Source organism: Xiphophorus hellerii, chromosome 5 (assembly GCF_003331165.1).
Source record: "Xiphophorus hellerii strain 12219 chromosome 5, Xiphophorus_hellerii-4.1, whole genome shotgun sequence".
In the NCBI taxonomy this organism is placed as follows: domain Eukaryota; kingdom Metazoa; phylum Chordata; class Actinopteri; order Cyprinodontiformes; family Poeciliidae; genus Xiphophorus; species Xiphophorus hellerii.
In genome coordinates this window covers 8,267,590-8,291,041 of record NC_045676.1, presented here as the reverse complement: position 1 = coordinate 8,291,041, position 23,452 = coordinate 8,267,590, and the positions used below count along the sequence as shown (strand labels likewise).

The 23,452-nt window shown below is 35.2% G+C and overlaps 2 protein-coding genes across 5 annotated transcripts; one reads left to right on the top strand and one right to left on the bottom strand.

Moving 5' to 3' along the window:
• The first annotated feature begins 2,182 nt into the window (after nucleotides 1–2,182).
• Nucleotides 2,183–10,134, top strand: LOC116720433 (myelin and lymphocyte protein). Its single transcript, XM_032563702.1, has 4 exons — nucleotides 2,183–2,334; nucleotides 7,002–7,169; nucleotides 8,609–8,734; nucleotides 9,506–10,134. The coding sequence occupies exons 1-4, from the start codon at nucleotides 2,245–2,247 to the stop codon at nucleotides 9,578–9,580; spliced, it is 459 nt and encodes a 152-aa protein (XP_032419593.1). The 5' UTR covers nucleotides 2,183–2,244; the 3' UTR covers nucleotides 9,581–10,134.
• Nucleotides 10,135–12,845: 2,711 nt separating this feature from the next.
• On the bottom strand, nucleotides 12,846–23,102 carry lgalsla (lectin, galactoside-binding-like a). Of its 4 annotated transcripts, none has more exons than XM_032563697.1 (6): nucleotides 22,980–23,102; nucleotides 20,812–20,856; nucleotides 18,122–18,205; nucleotides 15,849–15,937; nucleotides 14,555–14,735; nucleotides 12,846–13,582 (listed from the first exon to the last, which is right to left on the bottom strand). In XM_032563697.1, exons 2-6 carry the CDS (start codon nucleotides 20,854–20,856, stop codon nucleotides 13,439–13,441), a joined length of 543 nt encoding a protein of 180 aa, XP_032419588.1. In that variant the 5' UTR covers nucleotides 22,980–23,102; the 3' UTR covers nucleotides 12,846–13,438. The 4 variants fall into 4 exon arrangements, with proteins under 4 accessions (XP_032419588.1, XP_032419589.1, XP_032419591.1 ...); XM_032563698.1 differs by having other exon boundaries at nucleotides 22,963–23,098; XM_032563700.1 differs by lacking the exon at nucleotides 22,980–23,102 and having other exon boundaries at nucleotides 15,849–16,587; nucleotides 20,812–20,976.
• Nucleotides 23,103–23,452: the final 350 nt, after the last annotated feature.

The following is a 23,452-nucleotide window of genomic DNA, read 5'->3' as shown; positions in this document are numbered from 1 at the left end:
CTATTTCCCAGAATGCTTAGCGGCTTGTTTCTGTATCCTGAGATGGAAGAGCGTTACATTGATCTGACTCTTGTGTTTTATTAAGGCAAATGTTTATTTTAAAGCTTGAGGATAATGTTCTGTTCACACTAAATGTTTCTGAGCTGAATTCATTGTGATGTTTAATAAAATTCATCATCAGATCAGAAATTTTGTTTGTGCAATTCGAAACAAGAATTTAAATTATTCTAAAGTAAAGTAAGTTGTTATTTTATGAGTAAAATAATAGAGAAATGTGGCTCTTTAACCAGGTGAGGGCAGTTTATTCCTTTCATATTGTGAAATAATTGTTTTAAATTGCAGCATTAAGTTAAAACTCACAATTCAAGATTAATGAATTTAAAAAAACAATGTTTAGACAACTTGTCTCTTGTTGTTAAATCAACTCCATAAACTTTCATTTCTGAGTTAAAACCAAAACAATTTTCTTGTCGACTTAAATTATATTTTCAAGGCAGCAGGTGGACTTTCATTTTCAAGTTAAACCACCTTCAAATGTTTTACAGTGTAACATTCAGCTTAACGTTTCATCACAGATGGAGGAACAGAGTTTTGCTGCTTTTGCCACCATGTAGGTGAGGTATGTGGTGTTGTTTTTGTTTTGGGATGGAGTGTTTTCATCCTCAGGAGCAGGTTTCCCAGGCTGTAGGATAGGATGACAGTGGCAGGAAACCGGATCCAGCAAGTCGATTATCCGAGGTGTTTGTTCGACAGCTCAGCTGCCCGGCAGCCCGGTCCTGCCAAATAAGATGCTCTACATCTCCATGGCTCTGCTGTTTACAGACTGAGGTGTATGTACAACTGCAGCACGTCAACAACAATTTCTGTTGTAAATAAAGTGGGCTGCACAGTTGGTAGCATTGTTGCCTTGCAGCAAGAAGGTCCTGGGCCAGGGCAACACAGAGACAGACTGGACAAACAACCACACACACACACACACACACCCACGCGCACCCCCACACACACACTCACACACACACTCACACCTAGGGAGAATTTAGAGAGACCAATTTACCTAACAGTCATGTTTTTGGACTGTGGGAGGAAGCCGGAGTACCTGGAGAGAACCCAGCATGCACAGGGAGAACATGCAAACTCTGTGCAGAAAGACTCCGGGCCAGGAATCGAACCCAGGACCTTCGTGCTGCAAGGCAACAGTGCTATCAACTGCACCACTGTGCAGCCCACAAACTGTTAAAAAATCAATTAATTACTAAAATTAAATAATATTATTGAACATCTTTTCAGTCCCTCCAGGATTTAGTGTTTGTGTTACTAATTTGGAAATATTTGCACTTATTTATGATGCTAAATGCAAATTTTATTACTCGCTATAGATCATGGCCTATAATCTCAGTTCAATTAAAGCTGAGGCAACTGTTTAGTACAAGTAAGAAAGTTTTTGACAGTTTTTGAGAAAAAAATCTGCTGTAAACTCCAACTATGTATGATGCAAAAAAGTGGGGAGATTTAGTGTGAATTTTCACAATAATTCTTAAGACACTGGAGAGACTGATTGATATAATTTGACAGTAAACAGATAAAAACTACATTGATTTGATTGATAACATAATATTTAAGCACATTTAGTGTTTAGTCAAGAATCTAGAGGGCCACATAAAAGTTGTGGCGGGCCGGATTTGGCCCACGGGCCTTGAGTTTGACACATGTGCCTTAAAACAATGGACAAAGTGTCAATTTCTTTACAAACCTGGTGAGACTTTTAGCTATAATTTTACCAAAAAATGTTTTCTAAGGTTTTCACTCACTGGGTGTGAACAGAAATCTATCCATAATTTGTTAAGATAAACAAGTTTACAAATGTGACTAATTTTTACGCCAATTTTAAATAAACTTGTCATTTATGGTAGAAATTAGAGGAGCAGTTTTTTGTTGTCCCTCTTGTGTTGTTGTTGTTGTTGTTGTTGTTTTGTTGTTGGCAGCAGCTCTGCCTCGAGTTGCCATGGTGATAAAGTAGCCTCTGGTCAAAGATTAATTAGTGCGTGTCTCCCAGATCTCCACGTCGGTCTGTATCACGACCTCAGATCCACACTGCGCCGTGCGGGCCGCCGGGCGTGTCTGCGCTCGGTTGATGGGGATTCCGGTTTTTCCAGTCGGCTCCTTCTGGCTTAAAGCGCTGCAGGTGTGAATCCTCCCCAGTCTCTCTTCAGCAGCAGCTTCAGCTTAAGCAGCAGATCCGCGGAAATGGCTTCCAACACTGCAATGATGGGCCACCTGCCCAACGGCGTGGGGGTTTGCACCACCATTCCGGACATCCTCTACGTGCCTGAATTGGTAAGAAATGGCGTCTGCTGGGGGTTTAACAGCAACTTACAACAGAGTAAGAGTTTATTTTTGTTATTTTATTTCACTTTTCCCCCATAAAGAAGAATTTGGCGCCTCCATGTGCGCAAAATTAACGTTTACGCACGGATCAAACTGCCTCCTACAAAACTTTATAGAAAGTTGCAGAACTTGACAAACTGAGCCGAACTCTCCGTTTGTTAGTTTTATCAGTCTTAAGTTTAAAAATAAAATCACGTTTAATGCCATTCCTCTAAACAAGTCCGGTCAGTTTTTCCAGTGGCTATTTTTACTTCCTTAAAGTTTGCTTACAAGCTGAACGAATATAAAGTTAGAAGTAAAAATCCTTTGTGAAGGTAAAAAAAAAATTAACGGTTAATGTAGATTATATAGGATGGGACAGTAAAGAGGTGCATTTGTTCTTGTGAAGCCGGAAGCAGTTTTCCTCCATCACTTTTACGCATTTAACCACAATTTGTTTTTCTTCTTCTCACCCTTCCTGAATAACAGGAGACATAAAACCGGCTTAGCCTTTAAAAATATTTCTCATATGTATACTACATAGTAAATCTGTGTGTAAATCTGAGTCATCCTGATTTCTATTTTTATGGTTTCAAAGCAAAAAAGGAAGAAAACGGGGAGATAAATATATTAACTTGAGCCAAATTGAGTCTCACAGAACGTAAAGAAGAAAGACCCAACAAAAACAAAAAACTAAAATTTTAAACCATAATTTAAAAGTGGTAGAGTGAATAATCTTCCATTTTGCAGTCTGTCACTCACTTGTGAAAGCTTAATATGGATATTACATTAAACTGATTATTAGGAAGTGCTACCATGGAATAAAGAGGTGTAGCAATATTTTCAAAATTAACCTATTGGGTTGAGCTTCTTACCTAAAATATTTTTATATTGTTATTTTTGCAGTTCTACTACTTAAAGAGTAGTGAGAGAATAATAAGCTGATATTAGTCAGGCTTTCTGCTGAGGTAGCCACCCTGTGGTGAGGACGTCTCACTTCTACGCTCCTTCAAACCTTTTCCCCAAACTTTCTCCCTTTTTTTTCCGTTTCTGTGTCCATTACATTTTAAGTAATTTCTAATGAAGTTTATTAGAAATAATAATTTCAAAAAAAGTTTCTTATATGTTGGACACTCAGATAACAACACTGCCGGACAGGAAACAGTAAAAAAAAACAAACAGAAAACAGAAAAATTCTCCAGACAGGCATATTTCTCTCGTTTTGTTAGTGAGGGGGAATGTATAAAAGCCTTCTGCGGCTCAATTAAAGTCCAAAAAAGTGTCTGCAACAACTCTATTGACTCCCAAAAGACATTAACAACACTTGAAGGACTAGGAAACAACTTAATATGCGGACCAACACATTTCGGTTTGCAGCCTTCATCCTTCAAATGATGCTGATGAAGGCCACAAGTTTAGTCAGTTGCACTCTGAACAGGAAGATCAGTTGATTTGCAGTTGGAAAGTTGTGTGTTTGGATCCAGCTTTCTTCTCACAGGCAACAAACGTACAGCCAAGTCGATTAATATAATGTATCAGTGTGTTTGGGGCGCGACGGAGGAACACTTTGAGAGATTTTTGTCCACCTGATCAGCAGTGACATCTGGAGGAGAGGGAGCTGCATGAAGTCACTGCAGAACCTGTTCTGACTTCTCATTAAAAGGGCCGTGTAAAGATTTGATCAGTTTTAATAGTGTAAACTTTTTAAATGTAGCCAGTCTCTGATTGTGATTGTCCTGCAAATCTGCCAGGTGGTCTAAAGGTGATTTAACGTGAAAATGAAAGTCCACCTGCTGCCTTGAAAATGCAATTTAAGTCGACAAGAAAATTGTTTTGGTTTTAACTCAGAAACTAAAGTTCATGAAGTTGATTTAACAAGAGACAAGTTGTCTAAACATTGTTTTTTAAGTTCATTAATCTTGAATTGTGAGTTTTAACTTAATGTTGTAATTTAATCTAAATAATTATTTCACAATATGCAAGAAAAAAACTAAAGAGTCACATTTCTCTATTATTTTACTCACAATATCAAGTTTAAATAACTTCTTATTTTACTTTACAAATTCTTGTTTCAAATTGCATGAACAAAATTTCTGACCTGATGATAAATTTTATTAAACATCTCAATGAATTCAGCTCAGAAACATTTAGTGTGAACAGGACATTTTCCTCAAGCTTTAAAATAAACTTTTGCCTTAATAAAACACAAGAGTCAGATCAACGTAACGCTCTTCCACCTCAGGATACAGAAACAAGCCGCTAAGCATTCTGGGAAATAGTTCCCACTCCTGTCTTTTTCTTCTTTCAGTTTTTTTAAGTGCTAACCTAAAAACTCTAGTTTGTTCAACTCTTGGAGGTTTGCCAAAATTAATAAAAAGTAAGTTTATCTTTCACAAACTCACATTTAGGTTCAAAATCTAAAACTTTAAATGTATTCGACTTAAAGAGTAGAAGATAGTAGACACAACTAAATGCAGCTCAGATGTTTTACAGTGAAGGTCAACGCTCAGAGGAATGTTAGAAGGAAAATTAGTGAGCTAATCAAATCAAGGGTTAGAGGTCAAAAACAGTTAGAGAAGATTTAATTCCTCAATCAACCCTGTTAGACGGAAGAGAGTCAGCAAACATCCACAAAAATGTCCACCCAGCTCTTCTAACTTTAGTAAGAAGGAAGTAAGGTTGAGGAATGCTGCTGATGCCTTTGCGTTTAGCTGGAGGTTGAACTGAAAAGGACCTACAGAGAAAAAGAGCAAACATGCAGGTGGAGTTGGACTGTAACGGCAGCAGGTGGAGGAGGGTCGGCGCCCATGAATAATGCAGCCCGTCAATCATTAGTGGTGTTGAATAAACGAAGGCAGAGGCATCCGGCTCCCTGCTGCGGAGCGAGCTGCAAATACAGGATGGACAAAATGATGGAAACTCAAGCTGTGCATCCTGAAACAGAGGCCTTGAAAGACTGAACTTAACTGAGCGCTGATGTTTATGTTCATCGTTTTCAGAGAAAGACATTCCTTCTCATCCCAAAAGAATTATAAAAAGAGACGCACACATGGATTAGCTTAACAATATGAGCGGAAAATATAAAAACAGTTTGGAAAAAAGGCACCACACTGCAAAAACACAAAATCTTACCAAGTATTTTTGGTTTAGTGAGATATTTCAAGCATATCTCACTCTGCTTGAAATAAGACAAAACTAACTTACAAGTAACTTTTGATAAGATATATCTGCTTGTTTTAAGTAAGTAATTCCATAATATTGATGAAAAAGTTTTAGTTCCACTGACAGATTATTTCACAAAAAATATCTGAAAAATATCTTGTTATAAGTGAAACAATCTGCCATTGAAACTAGAACTTTTTTTGGTCAATATTAAGGAATTATTTACTTTTAAAAAAGCTCAGATTTCTTGTTGAAAATTTGTTTATAAGTTAGTTTTGTCTTATTTCAAGTGAACTAAGATATTTGAACTAGAAGCTAAACCAAAAATACTCAGTAAGATTTTGGGTTTTTGCAGTGCATGCTTTAAAGTTTTGTCAGAGTTCAGTGAGTACACTGCAAAAACATAAAATCCTACCAAGAATTTTTGTCTAGTTTCTGTTGCAAATATATTAGATCACTTGAAATAAGACAAAACTAACTTACAAGTAACTTTTCAGCAAGATATAGGAACTTGTTTTAAGTAAATAATTCCTTAATATTGATGAAAAAGTTCTAGTTTCACTGGCAGATTATTTTTCTTATAACAAGACATTTTCCCCTGTTATAAGTGAAAAAATCTGCCTGTGGATCTAGAACTTTTTCATCAATATCAAGAATTTATTCACTCAAAATAAGCCATCTTGCTGAAAAGTTATTGATAAGTTAGTTCTGTTTTGTTGAGTGTACTACGATATTTGTGACAGAAACTAGACAAAAATACTTGGTAAGATTTTCTGTTTTAGAACAGAATAGAATAGAATAGAATAGAATAGAATAGAATATACTTTATTGGTCCCCCAGGGGAAATTGCTTATTTGTTGAAAGCTACTCCATCGTAGGTGATAAATACAAAGTTTGTAAAATATATTTATATACCTAAGAGTGAATAAGAAAGAGTGAATAGGTCAAAATGACTAGATATAAGCAAATAAATAAATAACAAGCAATCACATGCAATATATTAATCAATAAATAAGCTATAAATGAGCACAGAAAAAAATGTAATCAATTAGCACAGACTTGGGCATCGTAAAGCCTGATGGCTACAGGCAGAAATGACTTTCTGTGGCGCTCTGTGGTGCACTTTGTCAAAATGAGTCTCTGGCTGAAGCTGCTTGTATCAGGCCAGCAAGTCATGGAGTGGATGAGACTCGTCGTCCAAGATGTCCTGCACCTTGGACAGGATCCTTCTCTCTGACACCACTGCACTGTAATCACCAACTGAACGTGTTAATACCTTCAAGAACATGACAGGGTTTCTTACAATGTTTTCCATGCTAAAGATAAACCTTCATTAGTCTTCTGTGGTTTGCGTCCATTAGTCAGACCACATTCCATCTTTTACAACAACAACCCACGAATGAGGAAATGAAGAGGTCTTTCTGCAGAAAGCGTTGTGTTCAGTGCTGTCTAATGTCTCCCTGGTGTGCCTGCAGATCTTCGGAGGTCTGGTGTGGATCCTGGTGGCGTGCACGTATGTGGTACCATACAACCCTCAGGGCTGGGTCATGTTTGTCTCAGTCTTCTGCTTCGTCATGACCTTCATCTGGTTGGTGGTGTTCGCCTGCGGTTCCCACGGCAACTCCAGTGGCTGGGCAACTGCAGTAAGTAATCACTGACAGAAAAAACAACACAGCAAACTCTTTTTTTTAGTGACCTGTACAAACTCACTTACTTTTTGAGAAGTTATCAGCCAGTCAGTCGTTCATTTCAATTAATATGCTGCAGGCAAAAACTGCTTTTGAAGATTTTTCTAGCACTAAATTACATTAAAAACAGTTTTATTTTATAAAAGTATTCCAACATCTGGTAAAGTTAAAAAAAACTTTAGCTTTAACATTTGATGTTGCATTCAACATAAAATCACACAAAAAGTATTTTGTGTCTAGATTTTAGTGCAAGACAAAACTAACTTACAAGTAGCTTTTCAGCAAGACATATCAGCTTGCTTTAAGTAAATAGTTTTTTAATATTGATGAAGAAAATACTAGATTATTTCACTTTTAACTTAAGATAAATGTCTTGTTATAAGAAAAATAATCTGCCAGTGGAACTACAACTTTTTCATCAATTTATAAGAATTGTTTCCTTACAATAAGCTCATATATCTTGCTGAAAAGTTACTCATAAATCAGTTTTGTCTTGTTTCTACTGTACTAAGATATTTTCAGCAGAAGCTAGATAAAAATACTTGGTGAGATTTTGTGTTTTTGCAGCGTATAAATCCAGGACATTCACTTAACGGCCACTTTATGATGCACACCTGTTCAACTGCTTGTTAACACAAACAATAAATCGCCACATCTATGGTGCGTTCAATGTGAACTTGGAAACTTCCCAGTAGGAAAAATCAACTGGATTTTCTCAGTGGGAAGTCGGACCTTCACTCCGACTTTGTGTTTCAATATGGCCGCTTCTCGCATTAACATTAGTAAAGCTATGATGATATGATGATGAACAGTGTCTACTTGGGCGTTGCCATGTTGAAATCCTGACTTTTCAGAGTATGTGAACTGGAACGTGTTAAATCGGGTGTGACATCAAACTTATCTCCAAGTCCAGACTTGCTGGAGATCAAACAAAGCCTCAGATTGGTGACATAAAAGGGTTTATAGCGACTCTGAACTTGGTATTGTTGCTGGTCTGAGATGTTAGAAACTGCTGATCTGGATTCTTGAACACAAAAATAAATAAACTTCCAAAGTCACCAGATCTCAATGCAGTGGAGTGACTTTTGAAAATGTTAGGATGAGAACTCATGGAGATCTGAACCAAAATAAAACAAAACAACAATAAAACACGCTTCACCTTTTGCATCTGTGGAAAGATGAATTAAGGAAATCTTGAAAGCAAAATATAATAGCAAGTCATAGCTAATAAACTGGCAGCTATGTGTATTCAGACAAGCTTTTGGCATTTGTAATTTTTTTTTATTATGAACTTTCTCAAATGTAAACATATCATCACATTTTATGTTTATTTGATTTTCTATAAGAAACATTTCTCTCATTCTGTGCTCTTCTCTTCCATCTTCCTCCATCAGGACTTTATCTATCACTTCATTGCCACTGCCTTCTACCTCAGCGCCTCAGTTGCTCTGGCTAAAGTGACCATGGACTTCAAATCTGATCCCCTCATTAAAGAGTACAAGCTGGATATCTCTGCGGTTGTAAGTATGCTGTATTTATGGAGGACATTGTGGTACATAAGCGAAATTAAACTATTTCTGGAAAACTTGACTTGGAAAATAATTAATGTTGACCAAAGAAAATCTGTTATAGAAGAAATCTGTTCTGGAGTAAAGCCTACTTGTTCACCTTTTATTAAATGTGTTCATGTTGTTGTTAGATAGCTAAATGAAGTGTGCAATTCATGTCAGAAAACGTACAATTTTAAAAATATTTTTAAAAATATAAAAATGAAAAAAATTTTAATTTTCTAAAAGTGACATTTTACTTTTTTTTTCATTTTTAAAATGAACAATTTTAAAAATAGTTTCATTTAAAATATTTTAAAATGTAAAATAATTAAGAAAATTTTACATTTTAAAAATATAAACATTTCTAAGATGTTTATATTTGAAACACTTTCAGCTTTAGGATGATGACACAGAAGTAGTGAACAACTAGCTAAACATTAGCTTAAGGATTAGCATGGATGTTTTGAAGTTCTGTTAAGTTGCTATTGGAAACAGTTTCTTTACATGTTGTAGAAAAACAACAGTGAGCTTGGTGGAAAATAAATAAATCCTTACATTTGAAGGAAAACTAAGAAGCTAAAAAGATTTACGTTTTGTCAATCCACCTACGTGAATGTTTATGTTGTTTGAAGTGATAAAATTAGCTTAGCATCTACGAAAACAACATCACGATGATGAACCGTTTTTTTTCTACAGGTGATAATAAATCTGAACTGTCTGAACTATTTTTCTTCTTTTCAGGTTTTCTCGTATGTAGCAACTCTGCTCTACTTCGTCCACACAATACTGTCGGCTATTCGATGGAAATCTTTCTAAACTTTTCCTCCTGACTCAGCCTCACGAGATGTGAACGGACAGAACTGACTTTTTTTATTGCTGAATATAAAACTGTGGCCTGCTGACATGATGGGAGTGCTGGAGGTCGCCAATTTACAGTTTTTCTGCAGAAGCCTTGAAGCAACATCTGTTTAATTGCAGCTTCTGAGCTTGGAGATGAACAACGTGAGCGCCCAGCTGACCCAGATGGCTGGTTCCACACAGTTACTTTATAAACATAAACTGACTCATTTAAACAGATGTGACTATTAACCGTAACCCAATTTGTTCAAATATTTACTTCAAAAACATTTCCAAAATATTTTAAACTTTTGATCAAAGTTCCCTAATGGTAAGGTTAAAGTTATACTATATGATTGAATTATGATGGGTTTTTTTATACAGTCTAGAAATACGAGTAAGTTAACTTGCTTAATGTTAAATATAACGTTTGTTATATTTATACATATGCAAGTACGTTAAATATAAGGTTTAATTTTTGCCAGATGCTTCTTTTTACTGCCCAACATGTCAATTAAAAATTTATATATTTACGTTTTCACTCATTTTCTCTAACTAAAACACAATAATTTGGGAATTCTTCATGGTAATACAGTGCTGTAGTTTTTTAAAGATTTTTTATATGTATACTGTTATAGCAGTTTTCAATATAACCTTTAAAATTATGTAAAATTTGGTGTATATTATAATATCGTATGGTGATTTGGGGTTTTTTGTAGATTTTTTTGTAACTTAAAATTGAGGAGCTCATTTAAAATAAAACTTTTTTATTTTGAGACTTGTTTTTTTCTCCTGTTTCATACTTTAATGTTTATTTTATTTATAGCGTTTTTATATACATTACTGACGTGAATGTATCACTATGCTGAAACATTTTCTGCTTCCTTCATTTCAGTGAAGGAAACACAAAACAACTGCAGAAGAGACACAAAATGAGACAAGATGTGTTGACATTTGAATATTTCATTAGTTAAGATATCAGGTAAAACCTTGAGGGTGTGAAGAGGTCACACCCTGCTTAACACACTACAAAAGGTATAGGGAACAATTAGCAAGGTCTTAATGAACTGCTTTAACCCTCACAGGGACTAGTTGAATTTTTGTTGCTCAAATTGCTCTGATTTTCTCTATTTAGTAAATTATCAAAACAAACCCAGTCCTGTCAACGTTGGTCTCCATCTGCTCAGAGCTCACCGGGTAAAAACCTGCTGGGTACAAGACTTAATGAATACCCATCCCAAAACCACTACAAATACATAACTGATGATACATAACAGGTTTTTACATGCAGATGTACCCACCTGAAATGGCACTACACTGTAAAACATTTGAGCCGCATTTAGTTATGCCTACTATCTTCCACCCTTTAAGTCAAATAAATGTATCAAGTTTTAGATTTTGGACCTAAATGTGAGTTTGTGAAAGATAAACTTACAGCAGTAAGTTGTGTTAACTTTTTATTAATTTTGTCAAACCCCCAAGAGTTGAATAAACTGGACTTTTTAGGTTAACACTTAAAAAACTGAAAGTAGAAAAAAACAGGAGTGGGAACTATTTCCCAGAATGCTTAGCGGCTTGTTTTTGTATCTTGAGATGGAAGAGCGTTACATTGATCTGACTCTTGTGTTTTATTAAAGCAAGTGAACATTTCAACAGACCTGACATCAGTTTACCAATCCGCTCCCCTGAAGCTTAACCAACTTTTCCCACTGAACAGTGAATGCACCTCAGTGTCCTCTGAAATGAAGAGGACCCCCTAAATTGTGCCTGTGTAAACAAACCCACACTCTTGTGGAGCAAGTAATACAAGTATGATCCCACACACACACACACACACGCCCACACACCCACACACACACACACACACACACACACACACACACACACACAGTGTGATGATGCAGGCAGGGCTGATGGGAGTGTAAAGCAGGTCGGTGAACTGTGACTGTGCTGTATTATGGATGAGAGGAAGACAGGAGGTGATAATAGAGGAGCATCTCCATGAAACTGAAGATGAGGCTGCAGGGCGTCTTCTTCACCCCAATCAGACATTTTACATGAGAATACTTCACAGACTGTGGACTTTAATTTTTATTTGGTACTGCATGTTTTCTTAAAGCGTGTGTCATTATTTATTTATTTATTTTTTGGAGGCAGGGGTGTTGAAAAAGGCAAAACTACACATATTCTAGAATGAAATTATTCAATAACCAGGGGAGCTCCCTATGCTTTTTTTTTTTGAGGTACAGAACATAAAACAAAGCAATATTTCATTGCTTAATATATTGACGGAGCCACAAATCTCAAAAACTTACCAAGTATTTTATCTAGTTTCTATTCAAAATATCTTTGTATGCTTTAATGTCAAATTTTAAACCTGTTTTTAAAAGTGCTATGCCAATAAATTTGACAAATTGCACCATAGTGAGTGCTTTACAAAAACGATAACACAACAGAATAAGTTGATGAAAATAGGAAGAGACAAAAAATACTATAGATTTTATTTATAATGACTATGTCTTGAGATTTCAAAGGGTTAAAGTTGTAATGCTATCTCCTAAATATTAGTTCAAATATCAATTTACAAGTGCGGAAGCTGTCTACTGCCACCTGCTGGCCAAACCGGTGTACGGTGTATTTCCAGTTTATCAGAAAATTATTTCATGTTAATATTTTTGTTCCGCTACGACGCCGTATTTGGGTCATTGCAGATAGAAAAAAATGAGTAAATCTCCACCAAAGAACTCTGAAATTCTGAGATCAATCTTGAAATTAATCAAGAGGTTTTGGCAAAAATGTGCATTTTTTTCCCCTATCTACAATAGCCTACCATGCCGCCGTAATTACACACCAGTTTCTCTGTTGCAATTACACATTTCCTGTTGTGTGCTTTACATTACAAAGACATGCAGCCTGCAAAACCCTGAAAATGTTACATCACGAGGAAAATATAAAAGATTCTGCTGCAAACTGCAGCACAGTGAAAAATAGAAAAACAAAAAAATATTTAGATTTTGAGCATATTTGAAGGTTGTATATTATTATTCTATTCAACATTTAATTTTCTGTTTCGTTTAGTTTGTCCCATGTCCAAAAAAGAGACCTATCAGCTCAGAATACCACCGATGAATTTGGGCATCATTAATGTTGAAGCCGAACACGTTGTTACATGTATTACAACTTTTGTTTTAAAAAAAATAAACTGAATATATTATAATAACAATCTTTCATCCACCCAAAAACAGACATTTAATCATTTATTTATTTTACAAAACATAAAAAGCCATGACACACATTGAAATCTGTGCAAAGAATGATAATTTTCACCTGAATCTCCTATAATGCAAACATCAAAACTAGTTTTATTGTGCAATTGCATAAAATAAAACAAAGAGGTTACATTTTAAAAGTAAATAAATCTAATTTGGTAGTGAATAACTGGACTGAGGTAGTAAACCCAACAGTATCTTCATATTAGCAGTCAAGTTTCAATGTAGTAGAGAAAGTTTAATTTGTAAAGTCAGAAAGTATGTAGTGTTCATGAATTATGATTGGAAGAATAATAAATAAAAGAATAATGTTTGTAGCCAAAGTAGAACGTAAAGTAACAAAAAGCAATGAAACTGTAATTTTGAGAGAAAACATGAGCTAATTATTAGATTTTTAAAATAAAAATCAGATTGAAGTCAATAGTGATGATGAGGTTCACAACTAAAAAAAGAAAACTGTACCAACAAAGTAAGCCGAAAGTAGAACAATTTTAAACATAAAAGCATTTTTGGATAAATATAAACGTCTGTGATCTTCTGAAGTGTAAAAGTCTAAAAGTCTTTTGTTTTAGGCAAGTTTTGTGATTTTTAAGCTGCCTTTGATCCATAAAGTGTCGACGTGGCTGAGCGGCAGAACTCTGTGCTGAAAGCTAAACAGCTGCTGTCCGTCCACAAGCGCTTGAAATCTGCCGTGTTCGCAGCGGATCTCAACCTGGAGACAGAACCAGTTCAGTTCAGTTCCCTATAAAACCTGAACACAGCAGCAACAATCGACTCAAAACAGCTTGACGTGTTTTTTCTTGTTTATTTTTCTTTTGAGCCTGTATACTCCAGTTATCAAATGATCAGCTACTAAATCAGTTGACAATTATTTCAATAATTGATTAATCGTTTAAACTCAAGAAAAACTGTCATTAGGTAATATGTACCCTGATGATTTTAAATATCCAATTTATAGAAATAATTCAGACAAAAAAAAAACAATAAGCAGCTTATTAGCTTCACTTCAGACATTTTATATCTGCATTAAATAACTAATTTCTCTAAATTCACTATCTATAACAGTAGGATTCTGTGCTTCATGTTGTCTTTTTATCGTTACAATATTTTAACTGCGTGTTAAAGAGTTTTTCTTCATTTAACTTTTACAAAATATGTTTTTACATATTTGTTGAAGCCATTAACCATGTTGTGACAGGTTAATATGAAACAGATAATCTGTGGAAAAATTGATTTCAGTGCAACTATGCACTGCTCCCGCTCAAAAACAACCAATCAGGGCCAGGAAGAGTGACTTGGTGCTGTCAATGACCCTCATGTGCATGCTGCTCAATGTGCTACAGGCAGAGAAACAACTTACCGTTCCAGAAAAACCACCTAACTAGCTTGAGCATTCATCACATACACCGTTGTGGTGAACCAGAGAGACAGGAGGAGGATGTGAGCAGCACATACACAAACATGATTGACAGCACTAAGACCCTCCTTCTCCTAGCTCTGATTGGTTGTTTCCAGTAACATAGGAGAAGGCCAAAGAGATCGATCTTTTTAGATTATCTGTCTCATATTGCAACATGGTGACAGATTGAACAAATATATAAAAAATATATTTTATGAAAGTTACAAAATGTCTGCCACAAGTACTGCAAAAGACATCTTCGGATTTCTGCAGAGATTCTGGTACCTTAAAGGGCTGATCCTTGATAAAAGGGAAAAAAGGAACCGCTCTCTCCACTTCGCCCCAGGATCCCGACATGCAGGCTCTCCGCAGGATCTGTCTGTCTTTAAATCGGACACAGAGCTCCAGCGCCACGTTAGGTGGCGGTTCCCTGGACCCACGGCCGCATGTCAGAGCAATGTAGAACCTGGAGAACAGAAGACGTATGGCGGCCATTAAGCAGACAGAACATCTAATTCCAGTGGCAATAATACAGTAGATTTACGCCTGCAGAGGAGGTGTAGTGCTTTATGTTGAAGCTTTGGTTTTAATTCAATCCTGCACTGTAAAACATTTGAGCTGCATTTAGTTGTGTCTTCTATCTTCTACTATTTAAGTCGAATACATCTAGCGGGTTTAATATTTTGAACCTGAATGTGAGTTTGTGAAAGATAAACTTACAGCAGTAAGTTGTGGTAACATTTTTATTAATTTTGTCAAACCTCCAAGAGTTGAATAAACTAGAGTTTTTAGGTTAGCACTTAAAAAAAACTGAAAGAAGAAAAACACAGGAGTGGGAACTATTTCCCAGAATGCTTAGCGGCTTGTTTCTGTATCCTGAGATGGAAGAGCGTTACATTGATCTGACTCTTGTGTTTTATTAAGGCAAAAGTTTATTTTAAAGCTTGAGGATAATGTCCTGTTCACACTAAATGTTTCTGAGCTGAATTCATTGTGATGTTTAATAAAATTCATTATCATATCAATTTTGTTCATGCAATTTGAAACAAGAATTTAAATTATTCTAAAGTGAAATAAGTTGTTATTTAAACTTGAAATTGTGAGTAAAATAATAGAGAAATGTGGCTCTTTAACCAGGTGAGGGCAGTTTTTTTCTTACATATTGTGAAATAATTATTTGATTTAAATTGCAGAATTAAGTTAAAACAATTCAAGATTAATACATTTAAAAAAAACAATGTTTAGACAACTTGTCTCTTGTTAAATCAGCTTCATGAACTTTAATTTCTGAGTTAAAACCAAAACAATTTTCTTGTCGACTTAAATTGCATTTCCAAGACAGCAGGTGGACTTTCATTTTCAAGTTAAACCAACTTCAAATGTTTTACAGTGTGATAAGAAATTTTGGTGTGTTTTAAATTTTCCCTTCGTAGTAAAAATACATAAAACTCCCGATTTGTGCAGAGGCTCTTTACACCTCTACTACCAATGAAATAAAAAGTGCTACACATTAAAAATATCTCACTTAAATAACTATTTAGTAACAAACAAGATAAAGTTTAAATAACCAGACTTTTACCGATCAGGACTCGGATCCACAACCCCAACCAAGATCACCTTTTTCCCTGGCTGCAGCCCACCGGTGATGTGACCTCTGAAAGGAACTTCCTGGAAGCACAAAGTGTTTCCATGACAACAGAGAGACAATTTAATATGCTTTAAAATTAAGTTGTGCATCTCTTTGGACTGGGCGTGGCACTTCAAGGTGTTAAATCAGCAGTAATTTATCAATCCTGAAGGAAAATTAAATGAATGAACAATATAATAGTTTTAATAATTTTTAAAATATGAACAGTTTCATTGAAACATGTTGGTGTGGTTCAAATTTCTTTAAGTAAGATTTGAACTAGAACGGACATAAATTAAATTCAGGTTGAATTTATCAAAGAGACCAGCAGAAAAACCAGATTTACAGATTTATCTTTATCTTTAATTCATCTTAGCTTTTGATAAAACAGCAAATTTTTCACAATATCGTCAGAATCTCATGTTATGGGTATTTAGTGAATTGTTTATAATTTATAATAGTCATTAATGATGTTTAAAACGCCTCAAAACCTTCCATATTGTTGGAGTTGCTGTTTTTACTGTTCTCCATCATTAAATAAATGTGAAAATGTGATTAAATGCAATTACTGTGTGGAGTTTAGTGATAAAAATCACACTTATTTTGTGAATAAGTCTTGGTGTCCTAAACAGAAATGGGAATGCTTTCCAAAAGCAGTATTTGTATTTGTGGGTCCATGATTGCTGTGCTCCTAAAAGAGAGAGAAAACAGTTCTTATTCACTTTTATTGTTACCAAAATAGTACCAAACAAATATTGTGGTTAAAGGTTAAGTCCATATTGCCTCTGACATACACTATAATATACTAAGTTGATAACAAACACACTGTATTACTCATCACCAACAACTAATAATGCGTTTAAAAGAAGCGGAGGTTTTCACATTTTGTTGACCATGTGATATTTAAGAGTGTTAAAACAATGCCAAGAAGGAAAGTATCAGCAATAAGCTCATAGAAACAATCATTAATGCTCCCACAGTTTACACTGCAAATTTGATGGATTGAAATTTCGTTATTTACCATTCAGAGGTACTTTTACTCTTTTTGATGTTAAAAAGTTGCACGCTTTGCCACCAGTTTGGGCTGAAGATCTTAATATCTAGTCTGATTTGGCTGATGCAGTGGTCAGATTCAACCAGCAGGGGGAGTCTAACGCCAGTGAAGAGCACCGGAACTTCCTCCTTAGATCGCTGGAGCACAAGCGCCGTGTCCGGTTCTTTTTTTTTAAATATTCCCCTTCTTCAGGTATGAGTATATATAAACACACCTGTAGGTTGTAAATTAGTTTATTAACTTTCAGAAAGCTTGTGAATTGTTTTTTTTTTTGACTCTCCGAATGTTAACAAACTCCGTTGTTAGCTCCATTGTTAGCACCGTTGTTAGCTACCATACTGCTAACAACGTGTATGTTTGTAAGCTAACTGAGTTAAGAATCGATAATAATAATATTAGATAATAATAATCGCTGGAGCAGAAGCACCATCTCCGGCTCTTTTATTAAAATATTCTCTTTCTTCAGGGCGTTTACACAAAAACACAAAATCTTACCAAGTATTTTTGGTTTCTAATACAATACATATCTTACCACACCTGAAATAAGACAAAACAAACTTACAAGTAACTTTACAGTAAGATACAGAGCCTTATTTTAAGTAAATAATTTCTTATTATTGATAAAAATGTACTTGTTTCATTGGTAGATTATTTCACTTATAAAACAACATTTTTTCCTTGTTATAAGTTAATTTATCTGCCACTGGAACAAGCACTTTTTCGTCAATAATAAAGAATTATTTACTTAAAACAAGCCTCTACATCTTGCTAAAAAGTTATTTTTAAGTTAGTTTGTCATATTTCAAGTGTACTAAGAAATCTACACTAGAAATGAGACCAAAATTGCTTGGTAAGATTTTGTGTTTCTGCAGGTATTTTTTCTATCAATATGAAAGAATTATTAACTTAAAACAAGCTTGTATTTCTTGCTGAAAGGACATTTATAAGTTAGTTTTGTCTTATTTCAAGTGAACTAAGATATTTGTACTAGAAACTTAACCAAAAATACTTAGTAAGATTTAGTGTTTTTGTAGTGTAAACTGATGTATTATGAAAAGAAAAATTATGAAATATTCTTTCAGAACATTACTCTTTATGAAGAAGGTATTTTTCAAGAGATTGTTTGTCTCCTGGGTTTGCATGTGTTGCTTTCATTATTATTATTTTTTACCAGTTTTCTTTCAGCTTCTCCATCCGGACATCGAGAGACCAATTTGTTCGGCTCCGTCTCGTCTCTCTGTGGTAAACTCCATTTCTGAAAGAAAGGAAATAATGCATCATAACTTCTCTGGGCTTCTTCTAAAGAGCTCCAATATAGTTAATTTTTTTAAACTGTTGTATTTAATTACAGATATGTTTCTATGTGTGGAGAAAACATTTTAATCTGTTTTTGTGTGCCGGGTACTAAGTTCACAAGGTGATGTAACAAGGCTGGTCCTGTGACTGCCATGTGCTGAACTGCAGCTCCAGAGAAGCAGGAAGTTTGATTACATTAGCTTAGAATTCAAAATAAAAGCTTTTAGTGTCAACTTTGTTAGAGATTTATTTTGAAAAGGATGGATGCTTTTATTTAGAATCTAATCTACATTTTCAGTTTTGATAACAAGAGGGAATACGTTTAAAAAAGGATTTTTAAAATGTATTTAAAGATCGTCAATCTTCAGTGAAGATTTTGTCTTGTTACGTCTGAAACAAGGAAAAATGTGGAACAAAATAAAACACTATGAAGAGATTAGGGTAGGAACAAGTTGAATAACATTTTAGAGAAAAAATACTTTTAGGAGTAATTTACTACACTTTACTTTTTACTTTTATTTGAGTAATTTTTTTAAATAATACAATTATTTGAGTAATATTTTATGAAGTATCACTACTAGGGATGCACCAATATGCTGTTATGGCCGATAACTAATATATATATAAATAAAAATAAATATTGTTTGTTAATATCGGTGTGGTTTTATTTACCAGACCGATCCCGATGTTAAAAAAATAGCTAATATCTGTCAATACTGATGTTGTGCCGATATATCGTGCACCACTAATCGCTACTCTTACTTTAGTAACACTTCTGGATTGACCCATTGAGTGAAAAATAAACATGTTTTACCCAAACATTCACCAGACACAGACATGCAGTTTTTGTTAGTTTCATAAGTTTTTTATTGAAAGAAAATAATTTGAAGAAATAAAATATTTTGCCTGATTTTTTTGTTTTGTAATGATGTTTTTTACATGACTTATTGTAATTTCAATCTACAAAATACCAAAATTTCCACATAACTTTATATTTTTAAAATATTAAATGATTGATCATTTGATTAATTAGTCATAACTTGAGTAGATGTTTTACAAAAGACGTTTTTACTCTGACTTGAGTCATTTCTTGGAAGGCTTTTTATTTGAGTAAAAATATGTTAAAGTAATGCTACTCTTACTTGAGTAATATTTTGTATACTCTACCTTCCTCTGGATATGGATGTTAATGTAGAATCAACAAAAGGTATTAAAAGGATTAGATTTCTGCAGAGCTGTTTAGAACAATCACCAGAGGCCTTACATGGTGTAGTTAGAGGTAAAGTGATTCTCAGGCAGTTGCTGGAGCAACCAACAGTCAGTTGAAACAGAAGATTCCTCATTTCACAGCCTTGGAGGAGTTTGATAGCGGTCGCATTTTGTGTTTGCATGAAAGTGTTGGAATTTTCTTGACTGAATTATCAAGTTATAATCCGATTACTTTGTTGTTTTGACCAACTGTCAGGTGCTTCAGCGACTGCCTGCAACAGTACATTCACTGTGCAAACAGCTGGTGTCCTCCGATGCCTGTTCTCTTTGGGAATTAGATCATACGACTAGTTTTAAAAATTACATTAAAATCAAAAATCCTTCTGGGTGTTTTTATTTTAATGTTTTTATCAGTGAGTGTTCTTAATATTCACTGACAAGAAAATCTCTTTAATGTCAACAATTTGGACAATCCAGGCCTCTTTTCTCAACAGTGTCATGAAGTTAATTTGACCGCTTTCAAATCTTGTGAGACACAATTGCCTTTAACTAGACCGCTGTTTTTTCTCCCAATATATTTATTGAGTTTATGAAAATATGAAACGGAAAATTTCCATCCAAATAAATAAAGAGGGTATAAAATTTAGCTAAAATTTTTTTAAATAATAAAGACGGGAAAATAGTATAAATATACAGATAAATAAATAATATTAGATCGTTATTTTTCATGTTAGGGCTGCACAGTGGCGCAGTTCTTAGAGCTGTTGCCTTGCAGCAAGAAGGTCCTGGGTTCGATTCCCGGCCGGGGGTCTTTCTGCATGTTCTCCCTGTGCATGCTGGGTTCTCTCCGGGTACTCCGGCTTCCTCCCACAGTCCAAAAACATGACTGTTAGGTTAATTGGTCTCTCTAAATTCTCCCTAGATGTGAGTGTGTGTGCATAGTTGTGTGTCCCCTCTGTCTCTGTGTTGCCCTGGACAGACTGGCGACCTGTCCAGGGTGACCCCACCTCTTGCCCTCCCGACCCCTCTAAGGGACAAGGGTGTTAGAAAATGGATGGATGGATTTTTAATGTTAGTAGTTCAAAAGGGGCTTTTCTAACCTGCAAAGTTAAAAAGAAGCTTTTATTTTGATAGTTTTCAAAAGGATCTTTTGCATATTCTTGATGACTTGTTACTTGGGACAAAAGCAAGTTCATATCGCTTTAGAAAACTCAAACAAGTAAAAAGTTCAGATATTAGCTGTCACCAGAGAACTCCAGCTACATTCAGAATATGGAAGCAAGTTTTTAGACACTTTTTTAATGTTCTGGTTAATTGTTAACTCCTACTTGCTTGTCGTCAGGTGTGCAAACTTACCTTCCTGCCCTGCGCTGTCACCCTGTGCGATTCAGCCATTTTCATCTGCAGGAAGCAAACAGCAGAGCAATAAGCTGCAGCTCCAGTTTGACTGGCTGTGACGTCGCTTAGGACTGAATCAACACTGACGGAAAGCTTCAACCTTCCTGATTACCCTCCAGCACACAGCGCAGCTCTGATAATCAGCTGCCCCCACATGCCTTTCTCTGCCAGGTCAATAAGAAATGCGCTCATTGTTAGGCGCTAACTCCTCCTCAGTCTCCCGCAAATTAAGTTTCACAGCTTCATTTGTTTCTCAGATTCATGAAAAAAGAAGCTGTGGATAATTCACAGGCAGCACATTAAAAACTCAAACTTTTGATTAAAAGTATAATCATGGACATGAATCTTATGCTCATTTTTGAGCTTTTAAAGATGCAGTTGGAGTGTTTTTTCCGTTTTTCTGCTATAAAGTTGCTGCTGGGAGGAAGGACCTGCGATAACGCTCCTTTGTGCACCAAGGATGCAGCAGTCTGACACTAACTCTTGGGATAAGAAACATTGTAACATTTACAAGAGAGTTCATTTGTTTATGAACTTTTATAAAGTTAAAACTAGATATTTACATACACAGAATAAAAAGACAAGAACACGTTTCTTTCTCACTGTCTGAAGTTAAATCCGTCCAAACTTTTCTTGTTTTAGCTTAGTTAGAATTATCAAAATTATTGGTGGGAAAAGATTTGATTCAAATCATATATTTTGACAGACAGTTGTCCCTCATTCTGACCTAATGTAAATTTTTGAATTTGAGAAGCAAAAAAAAAAATTTCTAGAAAATATTCTCTCTAAGCTTCTTGGCATTTAGCAAATAGAAATAATTTTTGTAATTCTAACCAAGAAAAAATTGGTCGTTTTCAACTTCAAAAGGTGAGAAATGTAAATATCTGGTTTCATGAAGACCAAAACAAATAAAAAGTAAGAACATGTGAGCTTCACTTTGGCAGAAAAAAAGGGTTTTAAAAATGTACACTTAACTTTTGTTTATACGCTGGTCCTGCTGGAATGAATTTATAGATCAAAACATTTCAGCTGTTGCTTAAGAAATTACAAAAACACTAAATAAACAAGTAAATTAACTATGAAAGGCTTTAATACTGAAAAAGTAAAATATATTGCTATCAGAATGTTGGTCATTTAAAACTAAGTGGTTAAATTCATTCAAGTGATGGAATATATATATATATAACTGAAGATTATTCTAAATTTGGTGAGTGTTAAATATAACCATAGATTTACTTGCAATAAAAATTTTCTTGAGGATTTGACAACTCATCATGACAACTGGAGCATCTTGTGACAACTCAAATTATCCATCTACAAGTATCTATTTTGCTGTATGGTGAGAATTAAAACTGTTTTTAACATGGAAGTTTGTCAGAATTTTTCACACAGGAACTGAATTTATGTTCCTAAAGCAGCAAACTGCGGGCTGCACAGTGGCGCAGTTGGCAGCACTGTTGCCTTGCAGCAAGAAGGTTCCCGGCCCAGGGTCATTCTGCATGGAATTTGCATGTTCTCTCTGTGCATGCGTGGGTTCTCTCTGGGTACTCTGGCTTCCTCCCACATGACTGTCAGGTTAATTGGTCTCTAAATTCTTCCTTGATTTGTGTGTGTGGTTGTTTGTCCTGTCTGTCTCTGTGTTGCCCTGCCATGGACTGGTGTCCTGTCCAGGGTGAACCCCGCCTCTCGCCTGAAATGTCACACTGGAGATAGGCACCAGAACCCCTCCTGACCCCACTAGGGACAAGGATGGATGGAAAGCAGCGAACTCATCTGCAGACTATATAATTAATCTTCAGTCTGGTTTTAAGATTTATCTAGTCGAAAAATCCAAGCAATAAAACATTTTATAAACAGTACTTGACACTGAACTAAACTCACCGTAAAACTTTACTAAATGTTCAGAGGGGTTTGTATGGAAAAACAAAAAGAAACAATGTGAATAACAAAGGAAACAGTACAACAGCTTGGATCTGTACATTAAACTCAGCAATCTGCGGTCATTTCAATGGAAGGTGAATAATATATTTAGTAATCGTGTCAGCAGGAATATTAAGAAATCTGATAAGAACTTCCTTTCCATAAGTCTAAAAAACAAGCGTGACTTACGTCCCAGAAGTATTCACCAACTGTGCAGGAAATAGAATAAAAGAAATTCTTCTGATGGTAAGGCTTCACTCTTACTTTCTGTGATTTAGTGAAAGTCAGAAGCACTCTCCGAATTTTATTTTTATTTTCCACAGAGTGGAAGAATGGGAGGAAGCCAGAGGTCTGTTGGCTAAAGGAAAGGGCCGAGCCTGTGGGAGAGGAAACACGGTCAGTGGAGGCAAAGTGCTGCTCAGATCAACGGTGACGCAACTAAAGGTGATCCTAGAACTACGTTGCTCATTTTGGCAACATGGTGGAGTTGCTCTATTTTGTTAGTTGCTTTTGTCGACTTATGCTTTGCATGCTTGAACAATTGTTCTCTCTGGTTTGGGGTACTGTGCAAATGAAAGGATATTTGCTCTTACTTTTTTTTCCTTTAACAGCAAAGTCAGAAAAGTTATTAAGCAAAAACTGCTAAATAAAAAAAAAAAAAAACACCGCGTTTTGCATT